The 24,807-nt window shown below is 39.2% G+C and overlaps 1 protein-coding gene across 1 annotated transcript in view; it reads right to left on the bottom strand.

The window, feature by feature from the left end:
- The window catches only part of CRY1 (cryptochrome circadian regulator 1), a 33,841-nt gene that overhangs the window by 6,023 nt on the left and 3,011 nt on the right, over window positions 1-24,807 (bottom strand). The window contains exons 2-7 of the mRNA XM_065743080.1: window positions 9,583-9,691; window positions 5,987-6,129; window positions 4,484-4,668; window positions 3,141-3,229; window positions 2,340-2,480; window positions 1,930-2,241 (exon numbers count right to left, since the gene is read on the bottom strand). Of these exons, the coding sequence (XP_065599152.1) occupies window positions 1,930-2,241; window positions 2,340-2,480; window positions 3,141-3,229; window positions 4,484-4,668; window positions 5,987-6,129; window positions 9,583-9,691 (979 nt within the window). The remainder of the gene's footprint in view (window positions 1-1,929; window positions 2,242-2,339; window positions 2,481-3,140; window positions 3,230-4,483; window positions 4,669-5,986; window positions 6,130-9,582; window positions 9,692-24,807) is intronic.

Below are 24,807 nucleotides of genomic sequence, written 5' to 3' on the forward strand. Positions count from 1 at the left end.
TGTGCAGCAGCTTTTCACTAGACGAGGAGACCCATGAGTAGCAATCCAGAGTTTCAGGATAGAAAAAAAAATACATTCAGAAGCTGTATTCTTGACAGCCACTAGTTAATCTAGTAAACCACAGTTCTGAGGATCCACACTTAGAGATACGTGAACCAACCAGACAAAAAATCATCTTCTCTGGCCATTACTATTTATGTAAAATATATGAGGAAAATGATTTAGATTTGGAACTCAATCCTTCCAAACCATTCAAGTTTCTTGCATTTTGTATTTGTTTTTAATTAATAAAACAAACCTATCACATAAGTTTCTGCTCACTGATCACATCATGTAACAATGCAAGCTAACAAGAAAGAAGCTCCACATTTCCAAAAGAATAATCACTTTTCTTCACATTAAGACTTTAAAAAGTAACAGCTTGCTATTGCCATACAACTTAAATTAACTTTATTACAGTATAAAAGCTAAACAAGATAACACTAACCAAGATCTCTCTATATATAGAGAGATAGTCATGAAAGTATTCACACTATTTTTGTAACACTCAGCGTACACTGCAATATTTTCTAGCAGTTTGAGATATCTAAGCAATAGTTGATTAAAAAGAACCCTATTTTTCAAGTAACTGACTAACAAAAGATTTCCAGATGAACACTAAATGCTTGCACTCAGCTGCTCCACTAGATGCTGCCATGCAATAAGACTTAGAACACATTTCCTCAGCAGACCAGATTAGTGCTTGCTAGCTATGGGTGTACTGGTTACACATACTTTGATTGCACAAATCTAGTCTCTCCATATACCTGCACTGTTTCAAGAGTAAGAACAAGGTTTTATAGATGAGTGCCACACAGCCTCTTCACTTGGCTGAATTACCTGCATTTATTTATCTATCTTCAATGAACTGTAAAACGAAAATTCCTAAGGCAGCTTATGTCCTTATGAAATCAAGGCTTTTCTTTTAATTGAGACAGGTTTACTTTCAGCTGATTTATTAAGTCAGATGAAACTTCCTAAGACTGGATAGATATATAAGATGGAAGCTCAAAATTCTGAGGCAAGCACATTTTTCAAGAAAAATTCAAAAATAAAAATATTTGTCATTATCATCATCCAGCAGAACTCTTCAAAACATGTAGAGCTGATTGAAATGCTAAGATTAAATTCTTGCTTTCTTTTCTTCAGAAAACAGACACGTGTACTTTCAACTTCAATGTTTCCTGGGTATTCGCATGGAAATTAATTGCGCTGAAATTACAGCTAAATCACACTACCCATATTCACTCTTCTAACACAAGGTGAAAGGACAGAAGTGGCTAAAAGGACACACTCAGCTCTAGTTTTCTCCCTTTAATTACCATGTTTTTTCTTAGCGGGGAAGCAAACATACATTGTAAACAGGAACAGTACCTGAAACATGACTGAAGACATTTCAGCTACAGGATTAAACTATATTTACTTAGAATCACAGAATCCAACTTCAAGTTGGAAGGGACCTCTGAGGGCCATCTAGACCAACTTCCCTGCAATGAACAGGGATACCACAGCTAGATTAGGCTTGCCTAGGGCCTTATTCAGCCTCACCTTGAAAGCCTCCAGGGATAGGGCATCCACCACAGAATTTACAGATAAATAAAATAAAATAGAAGAAAAAAATACTTGCCAAGATTTAGGAAGAAACTGCAAATTTAAAAGAATTGCAGGCCTACTATGAATGCAAAAAAACCCCACTCCAATAAAAAGGGTTTATGCAGTAGGCTAAATTTTGCTGCTGTTTGATCAGAACTGATTTAATTCTGGCCACAATTTAAAGTTTAAAACTCAACTTACACCCAACCATACAGTAATGATAACTGCAAAATGACCATTTAAAAGCTCACTAAACAAGTAAAAAAATAAAAATCAATCAAGAATGAGAAAGAATACCTTCATTCCTTCTTCCCAGCTAATCCAGAGGTCACCTCGAGTCAAAAAGCATGCCACAGCATGCCGAGCTAAGTGGTGAATCCAGCCTTCTTGACGAAGCTGTGTCATAATTGCATCAATCCAAGGAAAACCTGTCCTGCCTTCTGCCCATTTGGCCAAAGCCTCAGGATTCTTATCCCACGGAATTTGAACACAGATAGGATTCCCCTCCATTTTATCAAACCGTGGATTGTTAGTTGCTGCTGTGTAGAAAAATTCACGCCATAACAGCTGGCCATAGAGGGAGAGGGGAGGGGAGCTGTTCTTTTTTACCTGAAGATTATTAAAGAAAAACATTTTATTAAGAAAAGATAAGGGGAAAAAAAATCACGACATCTAAGGACACTTGGCTGAGCATGTAGAAATCATACCTTTTTGTACAGGTCCGTTAACTTGAAATAAAAGAGTCGACAGGACAAACAGCCAAAGCGGAGGTAGGGACTAAGCCCTGTAGGGCTTGCCAGAAGGGAATTTGCGTTCATTCGTGGTCTTTCAAAGTTTGCTACCCAAGCCTTAAAAAAATAAAATGAACCCAAAACACACCAACGTCAGACTACAGAGTATGTAAAAGTTAGCAGGCTTAAGGGAGAAATCATGCACAATCTGTAACCGAGTTCACGTGCCAAACAGGTGATCACATCATCTCAGAGCTAAGATAAGGTGATCAAATGTTCAAGGGGTTCCTCTCAAATCAGCAGAATCTCTAGTAGATAATTCACCTCAATGAAGAAGGCATGAGCTGTCCTCCAGAAATACTTATCCCTTCTTTAAACATAAAGGAAACTGAGACAACTAACAGTACGTTAGCTTTTAGAGGAACTGCCCTTCAAAGCTATGAGTAGCATTTCGAATGAGATTATCTCCAAAGGAAAAATAAGTCCGTTTCTTAAAATGCACAGCAGCATGACAGACTTCCTCCAAACTCCAAGGTTTGCGACGGTTTGCTGTCATCCTTTAAAACTGAGAAACAGCAACTTGATTTACATCATTACATAAAGACCCTGAGTATAAGGGGTTACTCCTTGTTTCTTTTTGGTAGGTGTTCTCAGGGGGGAGGGGCCGTTATTTATTATTATTTTTTTTTAACTATCTGTTCAATTCTCTTTCCATTTCATTGCTAAGAACAGCTCTATTTTCCAAATATGTCATACTCACTATAGTATGAAATATACCTTTCGTTCTAGATGCCTTTCCAGTCGTGTGAGAGCTTCTGTTTCCCCCCCAGGCCATACTGCAGAAGGCAAACCATCTGTGTCAAAACCTGAAAAACAAATTAAAACAAGGAAAGTCTTTGTTTGCCTCTACCGAAGAGCAACAAATTCTAGTGTATTGATAACTTGATGGCATTTTATTGTATCTTGAGAATAGCCTTGGCACATGGCAAAGTACAAGTTCTATAACAGCATGCAACTAAGTCTCATCAAAAAGCACATTCAATAGCTCTAACTTGCAGGAAAACTCAATTCGCTGAATGATTTCACTTCAACTTCTTTTGTTTTTGCCCAAAGTGACTTTCCTTTCATTTTCCAAATTATTTTCAAGTTTCCAGCTCTGCAATACAAGAGCTCTCTCTAAACTACAACTTTTTATTATCTCACTGCTAAGAAACAAGAATTGCTTTGTTAATTCATAGGATGCCTAAAAACTTTTCCAATCATACTAAAAGCACCCACATTATCTTCAGAACTAACATTGCTATGTTTCACTGACTTTGACATAAATAACAGATTGAAATTACGATTAGTAATTCCGTTGCAGAGGATGAAAAAAGAAGCAAGCTTTTTTCCCCCCTTCCTCTCCCCCAAGGACTGTTCACCAGGTACATGAGGTAACATGTTGAGTGAGATCTTTCTTTCTGAAGGCAGCTTTAAAAGCAAGGTGTGTTCCAATGGAATTCAAATGGACTAGACAGAGTAGCAAAAGCAAAGCCAAAATTTGCCCAGAGCTTTTTGTTAGGGATCTGGTGGTCATGCTACACTTGTTTGTGTATATTTTTTAAATTAAAATTTATACAAACTATATTTTTTAAATTAAAATTCATACAAACAAGAGATTTTTGAAGCTTTTAAAATAATTATCTCCCTTATTAAGGTCTTCCATATTACGATCAGTATTGCAAAATGAACATTTTGGGCTTTGTTTTGTATTAAATTAAATGGTAGCGTGATAGATGACATGAAACAAGGTCACCAAACACATTTAATGCAAAGAAATAATGAAGATTATAGTAGCTTAATGATGATTGGTTATCTTGAAAAAATGGCTGTGCTGTACTTCAAGAAACTCAACAGTATTTAGTGTAGTTTGATCTGTCTGACCTCCCATTTAAACAAAACGAACACCTGAAATGCAGAGCTCATTATCCTTTTTTGTTCCACATATTTGTCATAATTGGCATCAGCTATCAATTAACTGTAAGTAGAACCTTCCTTAAGTGGTTATTGTAAGTATTATGCTTTCAGTAGTAGGCTACTTCTTACTCATTTCTCAACACCTAAACAGTGTTAGAACTTACCTAGCTCTTCAAGTGATGGGACACCATATTTCTCATCGTGGTCATCAGAAACTGGAGTGGTACATTTCTGCATTGCCTCTGGGGTTATAGTCTCCACTGGCATCTCCAGTGGTTCCATCCTACTAATTAGAGTCTGGAATCGCTTGTAAGTAAGAGGTGGCTGTCCTCCATTTAATTCTATTATTCTGGTTTAAAAAGGAAAAAGAATAGAGACGTTAGACGTTAGACAACAGGATACTAGAATGTTTTTCTTTGTTTTTTTTTTTAATATATACACCTACACATGAAGAAGAAATACTGTGCTACACAGAATGACATGTGCTTATCCAGACAGTTTGAACCTTAATTTTACACAATTATTTTTCCTCACCAGAAAAACATAAAATAACTGTTTAAAACCAAGTTACTCCTAACTCATGGATTGGGAAAAGTTCTGTAAGAAAGAGTGATGAATATAAAAAGCTTGAGGCAAAGGACTAATACAGATTATTAAAGCAGGTGAGAAACAACAGTAACATAGGTGAGCAGCATACATCTTTGATCATGCTATCTGCATAAAAAGAAAGCATTTTTCTACTCTGGCACTGAGAGCAGAGTTCAGCATTACAACTATATTAATACTCAGAAAAGATTAGGCTGTCATTTATATGCAATGACTTGTCAAAACAGTTTTTACATTCTGCACTGTCCATTTTCATTATCCAATTTTGAAAACAGTAAAGGTTCAAAAAAACAAAGTGGTAGACAGAATTAACTGTTCATTTAAGGGCAGGGGGAAACAACAGAATTTTGACAGTAGAGTGGATTCTCAATTTAAGACTTAAAAAATAGTTACCAGTTTCAAATCAGTGTAAAAATTCCCTCCCCCCAACGCATCTAGCAATCTCCCATACATGTGACGTACAATATTAAAACCAGCACCTACCATTACAAATTACTTAATGTTAATAGAAGCCAAGTCATATTTTTGAACAGTTTGCAGATTATGTTTCTGAAATAAGGAGCTAATACTAATGCATTTAAATAGATCTGTGGAATAGCAAACGCCACATTAAGTAACACAACATAGGGATATCAGACAACCCCCAGAGCATTACTGGATGCATAGCTTACAAGAAACAGTTCCAGAAAAAGCTGAGGACCTTCTGCTAACTTGTGTAGAAATGAAATTGAGACAGAACAATCCAAAATTAAACAACTGAACAGGAACAAATACCAGTGGTCAGGAGTTACAGTCATTTCACCACTTCACTATTAATTCAGAAAACTACTATTTTCCAAAGAACACAAAATCAAGCCGTATTTTATATCTTTCTGTATCAATTTTGGAGCTGAAAAATTTTGCTCAGTGCAGAATAAAATTGGTAGATGGACTAACAAAATATAAAACAAACGTGTAGTTAGAAAGAATGAAAAGCATTCCATATAGCATATGCTGATTTCTATATAACAAAATAAAGCCATGCTATTTTCTTTATAAAATCAGAGGTAATGGTGACTTACTTGTCTAGGTCATATAATGTGTGAGAAATTCGAACAATGACCTCCACTCCAGCTTCACTGGCCAACTTCTTAATTGCTGCATCTCTCTCCTTCCCAAATGGTTCAGAATCATATTCAATTGAGAGTTTTGCAATGCTCCATTCCTGAAATACAAAATATGTGGTCCTTCAGCAAGCCAGCTGCTTCATTGAGGGTGAGGAAAAGAAGAATGGAAAGGACAGGCTGTAACACCAGCTATTGTCTGTGGAGAGCTGGTAAAAATACACAAAAGGTACAAAAATACACAGATACAGATACCCAGACTCAGAAAAAAGCGGCCAACATTTTGGGATTGGAATCAGATGAAAAAAGCCTCTATTGATCGGTCCCATTACATTTCCATAGCAATCCTGAAAATTGAGCTTTTAACTTTAGGATCCACTTACTTAAGAGGCATAACAGAAGGGAAAGGTGACACAGGCTGTCTTCTGGACATTTCTGAGCAGTGGTGTCTTGCTGCTCTGCAAGCTCTTCATGTATGCCCATTAACTTCAGCAGAATAGCTGAAGTTTCAGGACAGAAACCAATCTGAGGTAACCAAATTCTTTCCAAAACGGCTTCAAGCATGAAAGGGGAGGGCAAGGAAGAAGCAAATAACTTCTCTCGCTAAAACCAGACACCACATATTTCTCCTTCCTGTTCCAAACCCTCCAACCACAAAAACTTACAAATGCTGTTATTAAGCTCACAGCAACAGGTAGGGGAAAAGAACTGAAGGAAGGCATCACTCACAGCTGTGATTTCTGCAGAAAGTGGGTAAGGTGAAATGTGCACAAATGAGCCTACGAAGACATCTTACCCATCAAACTCTAGAGAAATGTGTTTCTAATCCTAGTTATCTTAATTGTGAGTCCTAAGCACACCAGCCAGAGAACTAGACTTATACCAAAGGGACGGGGGCATGACACCGTTCACTTAAGGTGTAGCTTCACTTCTAGACTTTTTAGCTCTCACCTAGATGGAGCACAGGTACAATACTGAAGATAGACGGACTCTAGGGAATGCTTGGCATCCTTCCACCCTTACATCTGCCAACACTGATACAGCAGGCCCTGAACCATTTAGCAGCCTCCCCTCTTACGCAACATCTACTTTCCATTTGGTGCTGTAAAACAACCATCTAACAGTGGGTAGCACATTTTCTTAATTCCTTCTTTCCTCTGGCATGTTGAAAAGAAAACCATGAAAAAAGTATCCAAGGGCCAGAGCCACATCACACGGAGAGCCAAGGAACTCGGAGACAAGAGAGATGTGATGTGAATACAATCAGTTCACATTAGCATGAGCTATGCACGTAGAAGCAAGGACACATCATTTTGCACATGCTGCTCAGCATAATGGATGCTTTTAGCAACACTGATGCATTTAAATAAATTAGAAATGGTCCCAGCTCTATTCTCTTCATCAAGCCAGTCCCAAAGCACTAGAGATACAGAGCAAACAAGGACAAACTGAAAAGAATAACAAGAATCAAGCAAAGTTCACTGTTTCAAATTAATCAACAGGCACCAAGTAGGCATCTGCTACTAATGAAACTTGCAACTCTGCAGTCAGAAATCACCTTTTCTGACAAAAAAAAAAAGAATTCTTGAATTTTGCAAAGACCTGCAAAGTTTGCTGATAAAAATATTCTATGTGCTCCACAGAATGAGAACCTACTGCTGCTTTCAACAGCACTATTAGCTAGTGCTGCAGAGAATGGACGACGCTGAATTAAGTCTTTAGGGGAACAAAGCAGTTCTGAGGGATTGAAAGCAGGTGGGAAACAAGAACACAACTGTCTCCCTCTACCAAAAATCCTAGAGTCCTTTCAGTCTTTTTTAACCATTAAAAAATAACAGTGTTCAGTCTTTTGAAAAGATTATCCTTCAATCTGCAAAAAGGAGAGCCCTACCAAAAAAACAGCCATGAAACATTCACTCCTGGGCATCCTGGATGATGATTCTGACACAAGGATTTACTGAAGTTTCGCTACCTACTACTATTATTGGCTTGAAGATATCATCTTTCAGACAAAAAAAAACAGACATGTTCTTCATGGTCAGGATTGTTGCTCACCTTTATGAGACATTTAATGAGAATGATCTAAAAAGCTTGACTCAAGGTTCTATGTCTCCTGTTGCAGGGCCAGTACCTGATGTACAGATACCTGTTCTGACAGAAGAGGCTGTGAGAGCAACTGCATGAGATAGATACTTCTATATCATGAGACAGGTAGACTTCAGCCAAAAGACTAACATTCCCAAGAGATACAATACCATCTCGATAATTTGTCTAGCTTGGTGTTGGAAGATTTGAGAACTCAATCACTTGAGAAAGATAGCCTTTCCAGAAAAATATATCTGGAGTCCTGCTTATCTCATTCACCTCAATCCAGTTATTCCATAAAACCTTTTAAAATCAGTACGCAAAGCATACTGAGCAGCCGGAAGAACAGAAGGCTCCAAGGAGACCTGACAGCAGCCTTTCAATGCCTGAAGGGGGCCTACAGGAAAGCTGGGAAGGGACAGGATGAGGGGAAACGGTTTTAAAATGGAAGAGGGTAGATTCAGACTAGGTATGAGGAAAAAATTCTTTACCATGAGGGTGGGGAGACACTGGCTCAAGTTGCCCAGTGAGGTTGTGGATGCCCCCTCCCTGGAAGCATTCAAGGCCAGGCTGGACGGGGTTTGGAGCAACCTGGCCTAGAGGGAGGTGTCTGTGCCTGTAGCAGAGGGTTGGAACTAGGTGATCCTTAAAGGTCCCTTTCAACACAAACCATCCTATGAATCATTTCCACTATCCTATTACAGTATTACTTTAAATACATCAGAAGTAATTTCTCAAGATTTCAGTAAGACACTTTTCCTGAATAAAATAAATTAATTAAAAATCAATTTATGATCTAAGGAGTTTGATATCATTAAATACCCTGTAAAGAACAGGAATCTGACAAATTAAAGTTGAGAAATTTCAATTTTATATTTAACTTCAGCATTTTCATAATGAGCAACTGCAACTTACTCATAAACTACCTCAGAAAAATATTCAGCCAAGTATGTAGAAACATGAGCACTAACCTCACATTTTGATCAAGTCTATCACCAGTGAAAAATGCAGTGAACCACTTCTAAAAAGCTGAAAAGCACACCAGAGATTTGGTCTAAATCAAGCACTGATTTTACAGGTCAGACTTTGAATCTCTGAATTTGTATATGCATTATTTCAGAGGGAACCCAGAAAGGAAAACTTAGTCCAGTACCTACACATAGCAAAACATGAGAAATTAGTTGAATTGAAACTATTTCTGGAAAGAAAAAGGAATTAGAACTGTAAAGTCTAAAACAAACTCTGGTCATTTGATGATATGCACAGCAGAGAGGAAGGGAAATCCAACTATTAAAAAATCCTGAAACTGCAAAAGTATATTAAGCACAAAAAGCAGCTTGCACTTAAGTATACTAGTACAGGAGATACTTCTAGTTGAAAACAGTTTGTCAGTTATATGCATGGACAGAAACAAACTGTAAGGTAAAATGAAACCTGTATTTTAGTTGCATGCAACTGACTGAATTTACCTTAAAAAGCCTGGGGAAAACATCTGCTGGCTGTCCACGAATAACAAACAAACGTGAATTCAATTTCCGTAGATTGGCATCGAGATCTTCAAGACACTGAAGCAGAAACCTGCAGAGAAATGTAAAGAGGCATTTGCTTTCTGAGGTAGACCAGACATTTTTCAGTAGAAACAGGCATCTAGAGGAACGGCCCAACTGTTACCAGATCTTCCATATTTTGTGCATATTTTGGTGATGTATGCCTGTCCACATCCTAATTACACTTAGCTTACAGCAAATTCTGTAATTTATATTAAGCAGCACACACACAAAAAAAATAATCAAACAGCTCTCATTCAAAGTTTTCACCTCAGTGCTATTCAGTTCCAGAACACATTAAAACACACTCGAGTCTTAACTGAACCTAGAAGTGTTTTGTCACCTTGAAGGGGGAAAAAATAGCACACCACAAAAAAAAAAAAAGGAGACAATCAGCTATTGGCATCCAGCAATGAAACTTAATTCAAGTGCCCCTTACAACACAGGGGCCTTACCCATTACTAAAAATGGCACGTCAGGGGACTAGATGGTCATAACTACGCCTTTGGCCTTCACTTATAAAAATAGCTCTCTTTACAAGGAGGAATGTACCACACTGGCTATACCTTCTCCTGAATTTATAATGTGCAAACCAGGAAACAAGAAAAGGGAGAGAGAATGGGGTTCTGCAAATCTGCATGTCTTCAAGCAGAACAGGGAGCTGCACAAAGGGTGCTGAGAGAGATCTGTGCACTGAAGAATTTTCAGTGGGTTCAGTAAGTAAAGGTAATTAACGGTAAAGATTTTTTGGGAGAAGACAAAAAATTAAGAAAATTGCATCTGGAAGTTCTGGGGATGTAGCAGTACAAGTGCAATTATGGGGAGATGCCCACTGTGTGGTACCAAGACCACTATTCAAAAGAGAACTAAGTTTGTTGGCCAAAGTAACTTCCAGAATGGGTCTAGAAAGTAGAGGGTTGTGGGGTTTTTTTTTGTTGCTGCTGCTATTCTTGTTTTAAACTTGGAATTACAGTCCTTATCATAAATCTTGCCCATCTCAATCTTTCTCAGTCCTGCTTCCCAGGAGTATATGCATTCACAAATTCTTCACAAACCACTATGGACTGCAATAGTGTCCCAAATAGCACTGGAATGATATAAGAGATTTATTTTTGTTTGTTTGATTTTAAACTTCAATTCACAGAATATGAGGAAAAGGTGTTAAATAAAACAGATGATATAAAACTCATGGCTATTTCAGTACAAAAATTGGTCTAAGGGAATTGTTCATTCCTGTCTACATCTCCTTCCCCCTATTTTCTCAACCCATTTTCTTCCTAACTAACAGACCACAGCATACAACTTCAGTCTGGACCTGACACAAAATCCTATTCAAGGAGATTACACGCACTGACCCAGCCTTCAATTCACATCCAAGGTCCCTAAACTTATCCTTAATACATTTTAATCTCTATTTTGTTGGTTTCCCAAATCTTCTCTAATATCTCCCTCTATCTCCATAGAACTTTCATATATTTAAAAACCCAGTGGTCTAGACTGGAGTTGTCAAATACATGGAGGAAGAGAGAGGGGAGCTAAGGGGGACACAGGGAAGAAACCACACACCCTGCTATCTCCTCTCACCCAAACAAAAACAGAAGCAAACCAGCCAAGTCCCAGCTTGGGCTGTCACTGAGAACACACTGTTCAGAGATAAAGACCAAATTAAGCCCTAGCGACCCCAGGGTATTTGTAGTAACATCAGTGCAAAAGAACACTGCTTTTGAATTGGAGAACAGGGGCTCAGTTTACAGCAAGCAATTACTCAGAATAAACGTACAATTTATTAAGCCTATTTGAACCTTTCAGCTGGACCAGATGTGTTTAACAAGATGTGCTGCAAATGATGAAACTCATCTGTTTTGTTTTCACCAACCATATTTATGCAATACCATATCTAAAGGGCACTTTCTCATTAGAATTACATCAATTTTACCCAAAAAATCCTTTATACCACTCTCCCTTCCTCAATTAGAAGCAATAAAGAAGGCTCATTTCTAGACATAACCACTACCAAGAAATTTGTAGTTGAATTAACAACTTGTCATAACCAAAGTACTCATATTTTTCAATGCCTTTAAAACATCACTTTCCTTAATGTTGGCACAGCGTTGTCATGCGCACCCTAACAACTCAATGTACTATCAATAACATACACTCAGGGGAAGAGTAATAAGATATTTTCAACATGCAAGTCCCCCATATTAAGCAAACTAAAATGTTAAAACAGTAATTCTCAGCACTCAACACTGTTACAGTGCATTATTATGGGATCTGGAAAGAAGAGTTACAGAACTAGCTTTCTCAGGTTCCACTTTGAACAGTAGCACTTGACTACAAGTGAGCGTGGTTCTGAAGGACCAACTCCATGCATGGGCACAATGCAGACCAGCATGATGCAGGCATTTTCCTCCATTGCAGCCATCTAAACGGAACTGGGAGCAGCACTCTAACACAGACACAGCAAACTTATTTGAGTTTTCTCACCAAAACCATCAAAAACGTGTTCCCTCTTCAGCTTAACATACTTCAAAACTAGTCTGTGAACAGGAACCAGCATGAAACCCTCCAATCTCATTAAAAAGTAATCTCTCCTCAGTTATATGAACTCGTGGAGCAGTTTCCTAATACTGGCTCTGAAGTAACAATTACTAGGCTTGAACTCTGTTATACTTTTCCCCCCCAAGTGTGGCAATTAGGAGCTATTTAAATCACTCCCTATAGTAGTAACAGGTCAGTTCCTGAGTCTGCAATCTGAAACAACTTTGTCCTCTCAATCTAACAGTCAAAATGAGAAAGCACTTTCTTTTTCCACTTTGAATAAATATAAAAATGTGTATATGTATATATATATAAAGTACACAACATGCCTTCGTTGAAAAGGCACAAAAAGGATGAACATATTTTAGCAGGTAAATAATTTTCTTCGCCTGGTCTTCAGCTTCCCTTGGACAAACCAGAGAGGGCGAAGCTCAACATTAATTTCCCATAAGCAAACTGTATCAAGTACATGCATGTCAGCTTACAGAAGGAGGCAGAAAGAACCTTTTTATTGCACCCTGGTGAAGATGCTAATCCAAAGTGCCTCAAACATGAGAAACATACACACACTAAGAACAGTGCTTGAAGACAGGTAACACATATTTGCTCAGGGTCATCTAACTGCATTTATGATATCCATAATTTTCATGAAGCCTTCTGAAGGCCATATTCCTTACAAGACAGCTCCAACCTCACAACCTTTCCTGCTGCTGATCATGCAAATCCTGCTTAGGACTGAAGGCTGAACCAAGCCTTCTGCCCCTATGCTTATGCAGGACGGGGAAGGGACAGACATGAACTAAAACTTGCTTCATTCCTCAGTCACTAAATATTTTACTTAGGACTGCACAAATTGCAGCTGTCCATCCAAAACACTGTCTCACCAGTATTTCTAAATGCTTCCTCCCTTACCACTAGTCTTCAGGCCGAGTCCTTAATTTCCATTTCTCCAATGAGGAAAAGCAGTGTCAAACAAGATATTTGCAGCATCGCTGATACTCAGTCACCGTCCAGGCTTTGTCTCTCAGAATTATGTTACACAGCCATAATGGCTACTGGCTTTATTTTCCTACTCAATTTTTCTTCAGCTCTTCTATCAGATACTACTCTGCCTTTCAGAGTTCATAAAGAATGGGATTCGATTAGAAGAAAGAATATTACACACTGCACAGCATCAATCACACCTTTATATTTGAATGAGTATAGTTTGCAGGATTGCATTAACAGATCATGCAACATTTATCTTTACTCACGGAAAGAGAGAGATTTGGCCTTTTATACATATCCTCTACTTTGCCCTATGTTCAGTTGGGTCATTATGAAATTCCAGTATTGCTTAGGTAAACACACTTCTCAGATTAGCTTCTGCACAATCTCATCTAATATTGCAACTGTGTGTAAAACACTGAGAAGTACCTCAAATTTGATATGCTTAATATTTTATCAGTGCATTTTTCTGTTTACCACCAACCAACGCATCTTAGACAGCGCAAGCAGTATATTCTTATGAAACCATAAGAAGATTAAGCTCAGACAGGATTTAATTGTTATGTACACTCCACAGCATCCTTTGGCAGCTTGCCATAGCAGTATTTTCCTGTTACCAAATCAAGGTCACATAGAGGCATACCTTATTGTAATACGCTGTTTCAATGAATACACAGCATACGACTTAATTTCCCCAAAAGGTATACAGTAATACCTCTGCTAGTAGGCTTGCACACAAGTGCAGGAAAAAGCTCATGTTATTCAACAGTGGGTACAGAGGTGAGCTGGCTGTGGAGCTAACTAATCTCCTGCAGGCTTGCTCTACAGACAGCAGAGGAAGAATGGCTCCTTCAGAGTGCAACTCAGGACTTCAGCACCTTTCATAACTTACTATGAGCTGATCCATGCACAAAGCAAGAAGTGCATCGCTGGCCTTTTTTCTTCTGGCATTGACAACTGCTATTATCTTTAAGCCAAAGCTAAGCTGTGATGGATGAAGAAGACAAGGTGCACCCAAGCCCAAGTAGACTGTGGAATGCTCGTAACTGCTACGAAAGAAGCTCTTAAAGAAAAGCAAACAACACAACAACAAATTGAACTCTCCAAAAAAGGTTGAAAGATGGGGTTTCAAACAATAAGCAGTGCTTTATCGTGGTTCATCTTCACACGCATTCAAGTTGAGTTCTTTTCAGTGGGTCTTCTGGAAACTATGCAGTAAAGACCATCTCACATATGGAGCTGGGCAGAACAACAACTACAGCATGCAATACCAGTCTATTAAAGTAAACCCCGAAAAATTATTTGAACCCAATCTAGCTTACCCTAAAATACCAATCTACTATTTCCCTCCACATTATTCTCACTGATCTCTTCACAAGCGAGCTACCTTTTCAAGGGCAGCACTACCCAGAAGAAAGGAGTAGACAAGAGATGCCCTATCAAAAGGTGTCCTACTCAAGAGACATGTATAACCTCCCCAAAAGCAATCTATATCTGGCTCCTATTTTGCGAGACCTACTTCACAGTAAATAGCATATCCAGTCTTTGTAAAGATCTGGATCTGACCTCCACACTTAGAGAACACCTATTACTCATCCAGACACATTTCCATTTAACAAGCAACAAACAACTCAAATTACTTGTTACAAAGGTCAGCTTTCTGGTGATAAGAGACTAACAGGCTTGCAGTTCGAGTCCCTTCTCCACAGTCTTCCACTCTAATATATGTATTCTGTGTTTATTATTTTTCCAGCGCCATAATTCCAATCTGCTGAAGTCCTCATGACTTCATGACTTGACTTAATTCCTTATGCTGACTCTTTCCAGAATGAAACTACTTGGATCCGTACAGAAGAAAGGTCAGGAGCAAGCAACCATATCTGCAGTATGGACAGCTAGGGAAACAAGACCTAAAAAGCAAATTATAAAGTGTAGGTACTTGACAGTACACCCATGTTCATGTTTAAATAACTTACAGCTCCCTATTCTCATGTACCCAAATAACCTTGTTTAAATGAGCTGCTCATAAGACTTCATGTAATTAAACCAGAGCTGGCCTGATTTTTATTCCTGTCAATGAATAAAGTAGTAGTTCAGACACGCTGCTCTCCAGAATCTGTGCTGTCCATGAGAAAATAATAGTCAAGGCTCATTTTAAAAGAAGAAGAGAGGCTAGAACTTCAGCAAGGCACAATCCTGCAGTCTGATTCAGAAGGACATGTCCCAAACTGTCCCTCACTTGGAGGGAACTCTTTAAAGCTCTCCTTACGATGAAGTAAGCTTTGTGAGGTTACAATTATTGCTAATATGATCTTACACAGTTACAAGCTTTATCAGAAAAAGAAGCACTAAGTGAAATAAATACTTCTCAACTACACTGTATAAATCACAAATCTCTGGTTCCCCACTTCAGAACAATTGTATCAATTGAACAGATTAAGGATAGAGATGAAGTCAATTAGCATATATAGGAATTAGCAGAATGCTTGGAAAATAGAAAATATCTGAAGTTTTTTATTAAAAGCAAATGGATTTCATGTCTCTATTGCTGGCCTTGCATTGGCCAGCCATTCAGCATCACTTTACCTTCCCACTTCTGCTACTCTAATGAACCAAGAAAGCCAAAAAGCTTCTGAATTGGTTGTTAAAAACTGAAATTACCCACTTGCATCTGAACACAAGATAAATGAACAAAAATCCTCTCACATCTCTAAGAAAAGAACATGATTAGGAAGATTCTACATTTTTAAAAAACATCAGAAGTCCCAAATAACAGCTTTGGTTACTAAGCTGCACAAGTCCAGAAACACTCCTTTGCTTCCCCAGCTCTCCTCCTGTATGAGCAGGCTTCTGGATGGGATGGCTCCATTCACTCCACAGGGGCCTTCCAATTCAAAGTTAGAAACTGTCAAAAAAGACATTGAGCTCAGTAATGTAAGTGCTGGTATACGAAACCAAAATGTAGTTCAAGGGGTAATAGCTGAAATAATAAAACAGTGAGAGTAACATCTAGATAAACAATCTCCATCTGCCACAGCAAAAGCCATTCACCAAAGGTCGGGACCAACACCAATGCCAGGGACCAACATGTAATACTTCACTCAAAGAAACAGAATTTACCTAAATTAAGCCATTGCAGCAGTCAACTTAACTGTACATCAGTTAACTGTACATCATTAACTGCACATCACTAAAAAGTGATATGCAAGATATACAACCACTTCTCATGAAGTAAAGATATTTTAGGAATTTTTAGGAATTATTTTTATGAAGTCTTTCTAAGAACTGTGTTTTTTCTATGTTAGCTGTCGACCCGCTGCTTTCAGAAAAAGCAAATGAATTGCCAAAGAACAACACTATCATAGATTCTTGACTGCAGAAAGAATAAAGGTAGACAGCTGGAAAACAACATCCTCCACACTATCAGTTTTTTCCAGTTTGCTTGTGCCAGGATCAGAATTAACAGCAGCCACAGAAGATGCAGAAGGGAGCACTGCCAATGTAAACACACAAGTAGAAGGCACAGGACAGGGCACTCCAACCCCACCTTCTCAAAAGTGGATAACTTTCAGTGGAGACAGTGCTTAAAAAAACAACAGTGAAATATCTAGCAAACTGCTGGCACTCCAGGAAGGAGTTGCATCTCTTAAGTAACTATATATACACACTTTTTTTTTTTTTTTTTGCTTTAAAGCTGTTTCCATAGATGAAAATGATAGGGGAATATTTGTAGCCTCTGAATAGAAACTTACTTAATCACCATTGAGGAGTATTATTGCTATGCAGAGCCTCACACAAGAAGAGATTTTCCTTCCCCACTGGAGGTCAAACTGAAGAAAAAACAAACCTTATTTACTTTAATCCCCACACTTCAAGGTCAAGGGAAAACATAAGGACAGGAGAAAGAAACAAAAAGAAGCCTCCAAACTCTGCAGCTTTCATGACTGCGTTGCTCATAACCTGATCATTTCCTTATGCCGTTTGTAAGAACATTTCAATATGAATCAACAAAAATAGTTTCTTAAAGTAGGTCGTCGCTGCAGCAACCAGTTGGCTGTTTGGACTACTCCCTGCCACAATGACCTACTTTTCTAGTTATATGTAACTGTTATAGTAGGAGCTGTAATTCTAGTTCACTTCCGAAGGGTTGCAAGAGGATTTATAACTTGCAGTTGAACTTTATTCCTAACAAAGACAGATAAAAGCTGGGAGCGTTTACAAGAAGCAGATCTGTTCTGTTCCTGTGTTGCATTTAGAAGCGCTGCCACCAAAAGGTTAAATGAAATCTAATACTCAAAAAGCACTGAGCCAATATGCAAAACTAGGAGCTGACGAAAAATAGAAAGGGAAGCTGTCAAAACGAACAGCTACTTGTGAACGACGTGTTCTGAGGCAGCGCCAGTATCTGGCAGCAGTCTTCCATACAGACAAGCTGCTCAAAAGCTAATAAGCCTCATCTAGACCTGTGATTAAAGATCATTTTAAATCTTTACAAAAGGAAAAAAAAACAAAACATTCTGTCAACAACAGGTGAAGCCAGCACATTTCTGAACCTTATTTAGCCCCGTAGGAAGGGTGCAGTAGGAACATACAAGGATATAACCAAACCCAGGAAGTAACACTGACAAAGACTTAACTCCCTGCTTACCGTTGCTATGAACAGGCATTATCCTCACAACAGAGGAAAAAATCATTACCGGTACTTCACTGACCTGTATCCTAACCTCATGGAGAAAACAAAGACCATCTCTGCAGTGCTAAGCCTACAGGGATTCACATTTCAACCACACTGACTTGTGTATAGGTATTTTTGATCAATCCATGCAACCTTGAGTTCAAAAGCTTACATTCAAGTTAAATTTTATGAAGTAAACACAAGAAAATATCTTTCAACTGGGAGTCAACACAGTCCAACAGAAAGCAAGCCACATATTACCATTCAGCACATCCTAATTAAAACTTCAGTTAGTAGAAAGCTTCTGACACACATAGTACATACTACAAATGCAGGAAAACAATGCACATGCACCACATCCCTCCAAAGCCTCCTTTACCTCAAGTCGGCTTAAACATTTTAAGTTCAGACGGAAGACAGCCGGAGTTGGCAACAACAGCACTGCAAGTGGAAAAGCTTTTGAATTTTCCCCAAACATTCATTTTGGAACAAATCATTATGTAACGATCATACTGCTGTAAATTACTCTCCTCAAGCAGAGCATAAAAAAAATAAAATCTATTTATTTACTTTACCAGTATACTGGATGAGTAGTGCAACAGCAGCCAGAGCATCTGCAAAGACAGGATTCTGGAAGAAGGACGTAGCAGCAGAAGATAAAAATGCAAAATCATTAAAAAACCAGAAAGGTTGCTGCTGCAAGAGCAGCATCTGATCACTAGTAATGCTGCTCCGTTTGAAAGGCTGACCTCCAGTGCCAAAACTGCAAGGTCGACCGTGCTGACTCCTATAGAAGAACAAATGAACTCCAGTAAGACTGTCAGCAAATGCAGAACTGAAGAACATTTCTTCAGCAAACTAACAAGTCTCAGAGTTGGCACTTAAAAAAAAACCAACAAAAACATTTGGTAGTTATATCATGAGGAGCCAAAATCTAGAATGTAACGAAGACAAAGATCCTCATCCTTACCAAGCTTTCATTTCCTTCGTAGTCTGGAAAAAGAGCACTAACACTGAAATTAAATACTCAGTGAATTTCTTGGCAACTGGTTTACAGAAAGGAAATTTAAGTCGAATTCAGTAATGAAAAAGCTTTCCTTACTGTCATACATAATATCATGATGAGATGATCAAATTTAGTTTGTATACAGGCCTCCTCAAATTATGAAAGCTCTGGAATAAAGTGAGGGGGCGGGGAGGGAAATAACCACAATGAAAGCTGAATTATCTGCACCACAGTGCCTTCTGATTTCCTCCTTGGTCGCAAACTGAAGAAAACACACATCAGAAAACGTTTCCAGATCACAACAGTTAAGAGTTTACTGAAGAAAAGAAAAAAAATGTCATATGACAAAGCATTCAGAGATTTCATGAATGTCACAGGATAAGCATTCATGAGAAACCAAACCAAAACACAACACCTCCATACAAAAACCCATTAAACTTGGATGACAAAAACTCCACTTTAGAATACTTCATTTTAAAAGCACATCTCAAGTTTTCAATGTATGGTCATGCTTCTCCTATGAGAGCTATAAAGGAAAACAATAGCCATCTCTCTATGCTAAAAGCTGTTTTATTCTCTTTGTATATTTAAGACAGTTTTAAGAAACAGTCACCGAAACCTGACCAGACACTCAAATATGGTCTTAGAAAATGTCACTTGTTTATTCCCAAAAATGTGAAATGTGAGGAGAGGGAAAAAGGAAAAAAAAAGATCCCCTAATAACATAAAATGTATTAGGAAAAATCAAACCTTCAGCTCAGAGGAAACTTGCAATAGAACACTACAAAGATTTTTCTTCATTCTTCAATTCATCCAACATATTGGAGAACACATACAAGCTATTTTTAAGACCAGCTGCACTATAAGCTGGTGTCCCACAATTCTCTGAACATTTCTCCTGTACTTCAGAACTACAGACCTTGCAAAACTGAGATAAGCTTGCCGTGGCAGTGTAGCACATAGCACAACTGTGACTGTGCAGCCTACGACCATGCTTTACATGCTATGCAAGCCACGAAGCAGCCAACATGAAAGAGTTACCTATCAATGTACTTGTTTTTTCTGATAATGGCTGCCCTCTCACTTCTGTTCTTTTGATCCCTCTTCTGCCCCTCTCACAAACACAGCTAGGAATAAACTGGAGGTACTTTCAGAGTTCTCTTGGATTTGCTGTAATAATTGTGCATCCTCATTGCAAACCAACTTGCTCTCTCATTTTACTTAAAACTAGTAATTTTCCCTACCACTGGCAGCTCTCTTCAGGTCTGCTATTCCGACACAAGACACCTTTTATCTGTAAGGTAAGCAGAGTGTTGACTTCTGCATGTTAAGAAAAAAAGTTCTGGAACTACAGGCTCTTTACCCAGACCAGGGATTCCACGCTTTGGAAAGAGACATCTCACAGTCAGGACTTTCTTCTAGTGCTTGCACACTTACAGAACCCAAACTTACCCAACACAAACAAAGCAGATTACTTTGATGTAGCACCTAGTTCCACATGCTAAAAATACAGCAAGTTACAAACAACATAGTTACTAACCAAACTTTTCAAGTGCAAACATGATGAAAAAGATAATAAAAATGCAAGTGTTCATAACAGGAGTTGTTTCTAAGTAGCTCATGCCATAGGTATTTCCTCCCCGTTAGCAAAGCATCAATAACAATTCAAATTCATGCTTCACAGCTTCTACAATTGAGCATACAGATATTTTTTTCCACCCACCCAACATTTCTGGTTTTCATTCGTAAAGGACAGGAGTTTGTATGCTGGGAAGAATCAAACTCACAGCACAAAAGCTTTACAGCTTTCCATTTTCATGGCTGTGCCAGAGTCACAAGTATACAAACTCACTTGCAAAGATGTACATGACTGAACAGGAGGAACACAAAGGCAATGGAAGTTTTCAAAGCAGGCCCACGCTTCAGTTACAGGAAGAAGCAACACAGAGCTCAGAAGCTTAAATGAAAACATCACATGCTTGTCACTTGAGAAATTAGATTTGCTGGAAACAGTTACTATCGTGACCAATGTTCAACTAACAAAGTCCCTTCCCTCTTTGATACCTTGAACAAGTTCCATCTCACAGCAACAAATCTGTGGTGTTAGCACTTTTCAAGAAATTATGACCAGCAGTCTTGACACTTGACACCTGAATTGCAGTCTGAGGCTGTATTATGAAATCCCTATTTCCTACTCAACACAGACATTCAGACCTTTCAAATACTAATGCAAAATAGAAAAAGAGATCTCAGTTCACAATTCAAAGAAAAAAAAAAGCGTATTTCAGTAAGTTATGTTGGTTGCAGCTCAGCTATTGTCTCTAACTACACCTACAAAGCTCCCTTTTTTTTTTGGTCATCTCACCATTAACAATTAGTATGCTCCCAGATTCATAATTGCTCCAAAAGTACACACACCTACTTGCTGCAGTTGTCTCCATTTACACACTCAAAGCAGAACTGTGCAATATTGACCTATTTTCCCCAGTCCTTTCTGCACCATCCTTCACAAAACCTTTATCCCAGTGAAAAGCAACTGTCACATGCACATTAAACTCCAAAGTAGTGGAAGCAACTGTTTAAAGCTGACCTGGAAAATATATGGAGGCTTTGGGGTCAGAACGCTGCAATTATAGTTCACCTGTTGTCCTAGATTGCAAAGAACCTGAAAGCCATAAGCACATGGAAGCACATGAACTAGCCATGTTCCACATTTAAAGCTGTGAAAACAAAGTGCATTTCACCAAAATACCATATAGTTCATGACACTAATCAAGTTCTCTCTAGACGTAACCACAGGCACTGCTATTAAATCTGCTAAAAGGTAATACGCAGCATACTAAACCTATAAAACACAAAGCCACAAACTCCACGTTGCTTACACAACCAATCCAGGCTTAAACTGACTTTTGCCTTTTTAGTTTGCTATGGGAACACTAGAATCACAAGAAGCCCTGAAGTGCAGGGTGTCTTTCAGTATACAGATTAATACATTACAGACCTCAGTGCCACTTCTACAGTGAAAAAACGGCTGACTTCACCAGCAGCTTGACCTTCCTCCTATCACTTGTTATATAACTGACCTGAAAGCCTGCCAGGAACTGAGCGGGTATGGAAGAGAACCACTTTCCTTGAAAATAAGGCTTTCATTCTGTAGATTAGCTGTCATAAACGAAACAGTTCAGGTGCCACAATGTGAACAGCTCTCCTGCAATACCTGCATAATGAAATATGTTTCAAGAGTATCTGCTATTTGTAGTATTTCAGACATTTTTCACAAGCTGGAGGGAAATACACTTTCTTATGGGAAAATTCAAGAGAAAGACAAAGTAAAGATTTGTCTTCAAGAACTGATGCAGAATTCATTGATACTGACACATATTCATCAGTTAAAAACATCTGTATTCTTGATTACATTAAAAAGAAGTGTCTGCACATTCACCACACGCAGCACCTGTTTGGGGTTTGTCACCCTCTCCTTTCCGTGACCAGAGGAGGTAGCGGCAACAGTTACAGAGAGACTACCTCTCCAGTCAAGCAAAGACATCGGTTTATTGATATTTCGGTACAATAAGATGGAAATAGTTTCTGGTCCCAAGGAAGACAAGTAATTCAATGGACTTGATCCTACAGCATGTCCCTTGATCTCAGTCACAAAGTCTACGTGTTCCTCTAATGTATCAAGAATAATTTACCCAGAACTTCTCCTGCAGTCCTCAGACCTATAGATTCACAGTATAAAACCAGGTCTCAAAAACTGGTTTACTTGAAGAATTAGATTCCTGCAAGATCCTTCTTGAAGCTACCATGCACATCGTGTAAAGGCAGAATGGAATTATTCCAGCCTAAAACCACCACCCAGAAAAACAATGTACTGAGCACTTTATGTAAGATTTGGTTTGCAGTACCACCTGCTCTCCCCAGAGCAACCAGCATAGACTTGTCACCTGGTTTAATAACAGTTACGTTGCAGAATCTGGTGATACAAAGCTATTCACCAAGCGAAACAGGCAAGCTTAGGGTAATTTCCCAGCCAGCAGAGTTATTTCTCACCTTCTGACAGCATGATAAAAAATAAATTGGGCCTTTCTCCTAACACAGTAAAAAGGCCAGTACTTATTTTCAACAATAAAACTTCAGAGGGTGTCAACAAATGGAGAAACCACAGAAGAAACCAATAATCACCTTCCAAAAACCACTCAGTGGTTACCACGCACAAACGCCGCAGGCTGCAGTTACACGATCATCTCCACCTGCAACCAAGCCATGGAAGGAAGGCACCTGACCTTCCCACTCCTCCCTCTCCACGGCTACCAGCACCACCACCTTCTCATGGCACAATCTAATCCTACCAAAACTAGGAATTAATCCCTCCTCAACAGATCAACGAGCTAACCTGGTTCACCAGAGGGCTGCGCTGGCAGTATCACAAGAGGGTGGAACCAGCCCTTTCATCAGCAGTGTGGGATTAAAGCTGCAAGGACATACGTCAGCACGGCTCTGTGACGTACTTGGTAAATTACAGGACTGGATCGTATAACACTGTAAACCATAGAGGGAAACATTGTAAACCACAGAGGGAAACACTGCACTGTAGGCATTTTTAGGGTAGGCATGCCTTTCTGGGAAAGAGGGCAGGTCGGCAACTTATGGATAGGACACCGAGGGATTCCCCAATCTAATAGGATGTATCGCAACATTCTAACCTGAGCAAGTGACCTCTAAAAGCAAGTTACTACTCCCAAATAACAGACTTAGAAATTTACTGATTAATCACCCACAATTTAGAGGGCTGGCTGAACAAAAGTTCTGAGTTACGCATTGAATGGGCACTGACGCAACTTGCTGAAAGGCATGACAGGTACGTCAGTAAGAGTACGAAACCCAACTTCACTTGAGGACCTCATACACGAGCTATAGCAGCTGTGATCAGCTCATGTAAAAGGAACCACAATATATCTACAGAATGTATATAAGCTAACATTTCTCCAAAGGCTGATGCATGTCTAGCTTTGTGACAAGACTCATGGTTCTTCAGACACCTACATATATACTTTAGATGACTGGCTTGATGTTAAGCATTTCATAGAGATTTTAATCCTAAGCATTAGACCACGAAAACAGAAGGATGTTCACTGAACCACAGAATCTTAAGTTGGAAGGGACCCACAAGGTTCTCAGAGTGCGACCTCTGGCTCCACACAGCACCACTCCAAAGTCAGACCCTATGTCCAGACACCGGACACAGGCACTGCCCAGACGCTCCTTGAACTCCGGCCCTCGAGGCTGTGCCCACTGCCCTGTGCATCCTGCTCCATGCCCACCGCTCTGCGGTGCAGCCCCTGTCCCCAACCCCCAGCTGCCCCTCCCCTGACACAGCTCCATGCCGTGCCCTCGGGCCCTGTCGCTGTCACACAGAGCTGAGCTCAGCGCTGCCCTCTGCTCCCTCTGAGAGCTGCAGCCGCCATCAGGGCTCCCCTCAGCTCCTCTGCTCTGAGCAAACCCAGGGCCCTCAGCTGCTCCTCACGTCTTCCTCTCCAGACCCTTCACCGTCCTTACAGCCCTCCTCTGGATGCTCTCTAACAGTTTTAGCAGGTACACCAAAACTAACTCCCTTTCCCACACCAAGAGTTTCACCAAAATTAACAAATAATTCTATATAATTTTTGCCTATCTGAATTAAAGACACAGTACAGTTGAATACTGAAATCATTCAAAATAATTTATTTGACAAGTTTTTTTCTACCATCCTCACACAAAATAATCAGTCCTCTATAGTGCAAACCACTTCCTACACGACCTGAAAAACAGGTGTATTCACAAAACCAGGTGTGAAAAACAGCAGAAGCGATTCGATGCCTCAAAAAGATGCTCAAGAACGAAACTTTCAAAGCAATTTTCAATTTCCATGAATTACAGTGAATGCCCTGAAAATTAA

This window comes from Cyrtonyx montezumae, unplaced genomic scaffold (genome assembly GCF_038088225.1).
Source record: "Cyrtonyx montezumae isolate F1298 unplaced genomic scaffold, pur_monq_1.0 scaffold_3, whole genome shotgun sequence".
Lineage (NCBI taxonomy): Eukaryota > Metazoa > Chordata > Aves > Galliformes > Odontophoridae > Cyrtonyx > Cyrtonyx montezumae.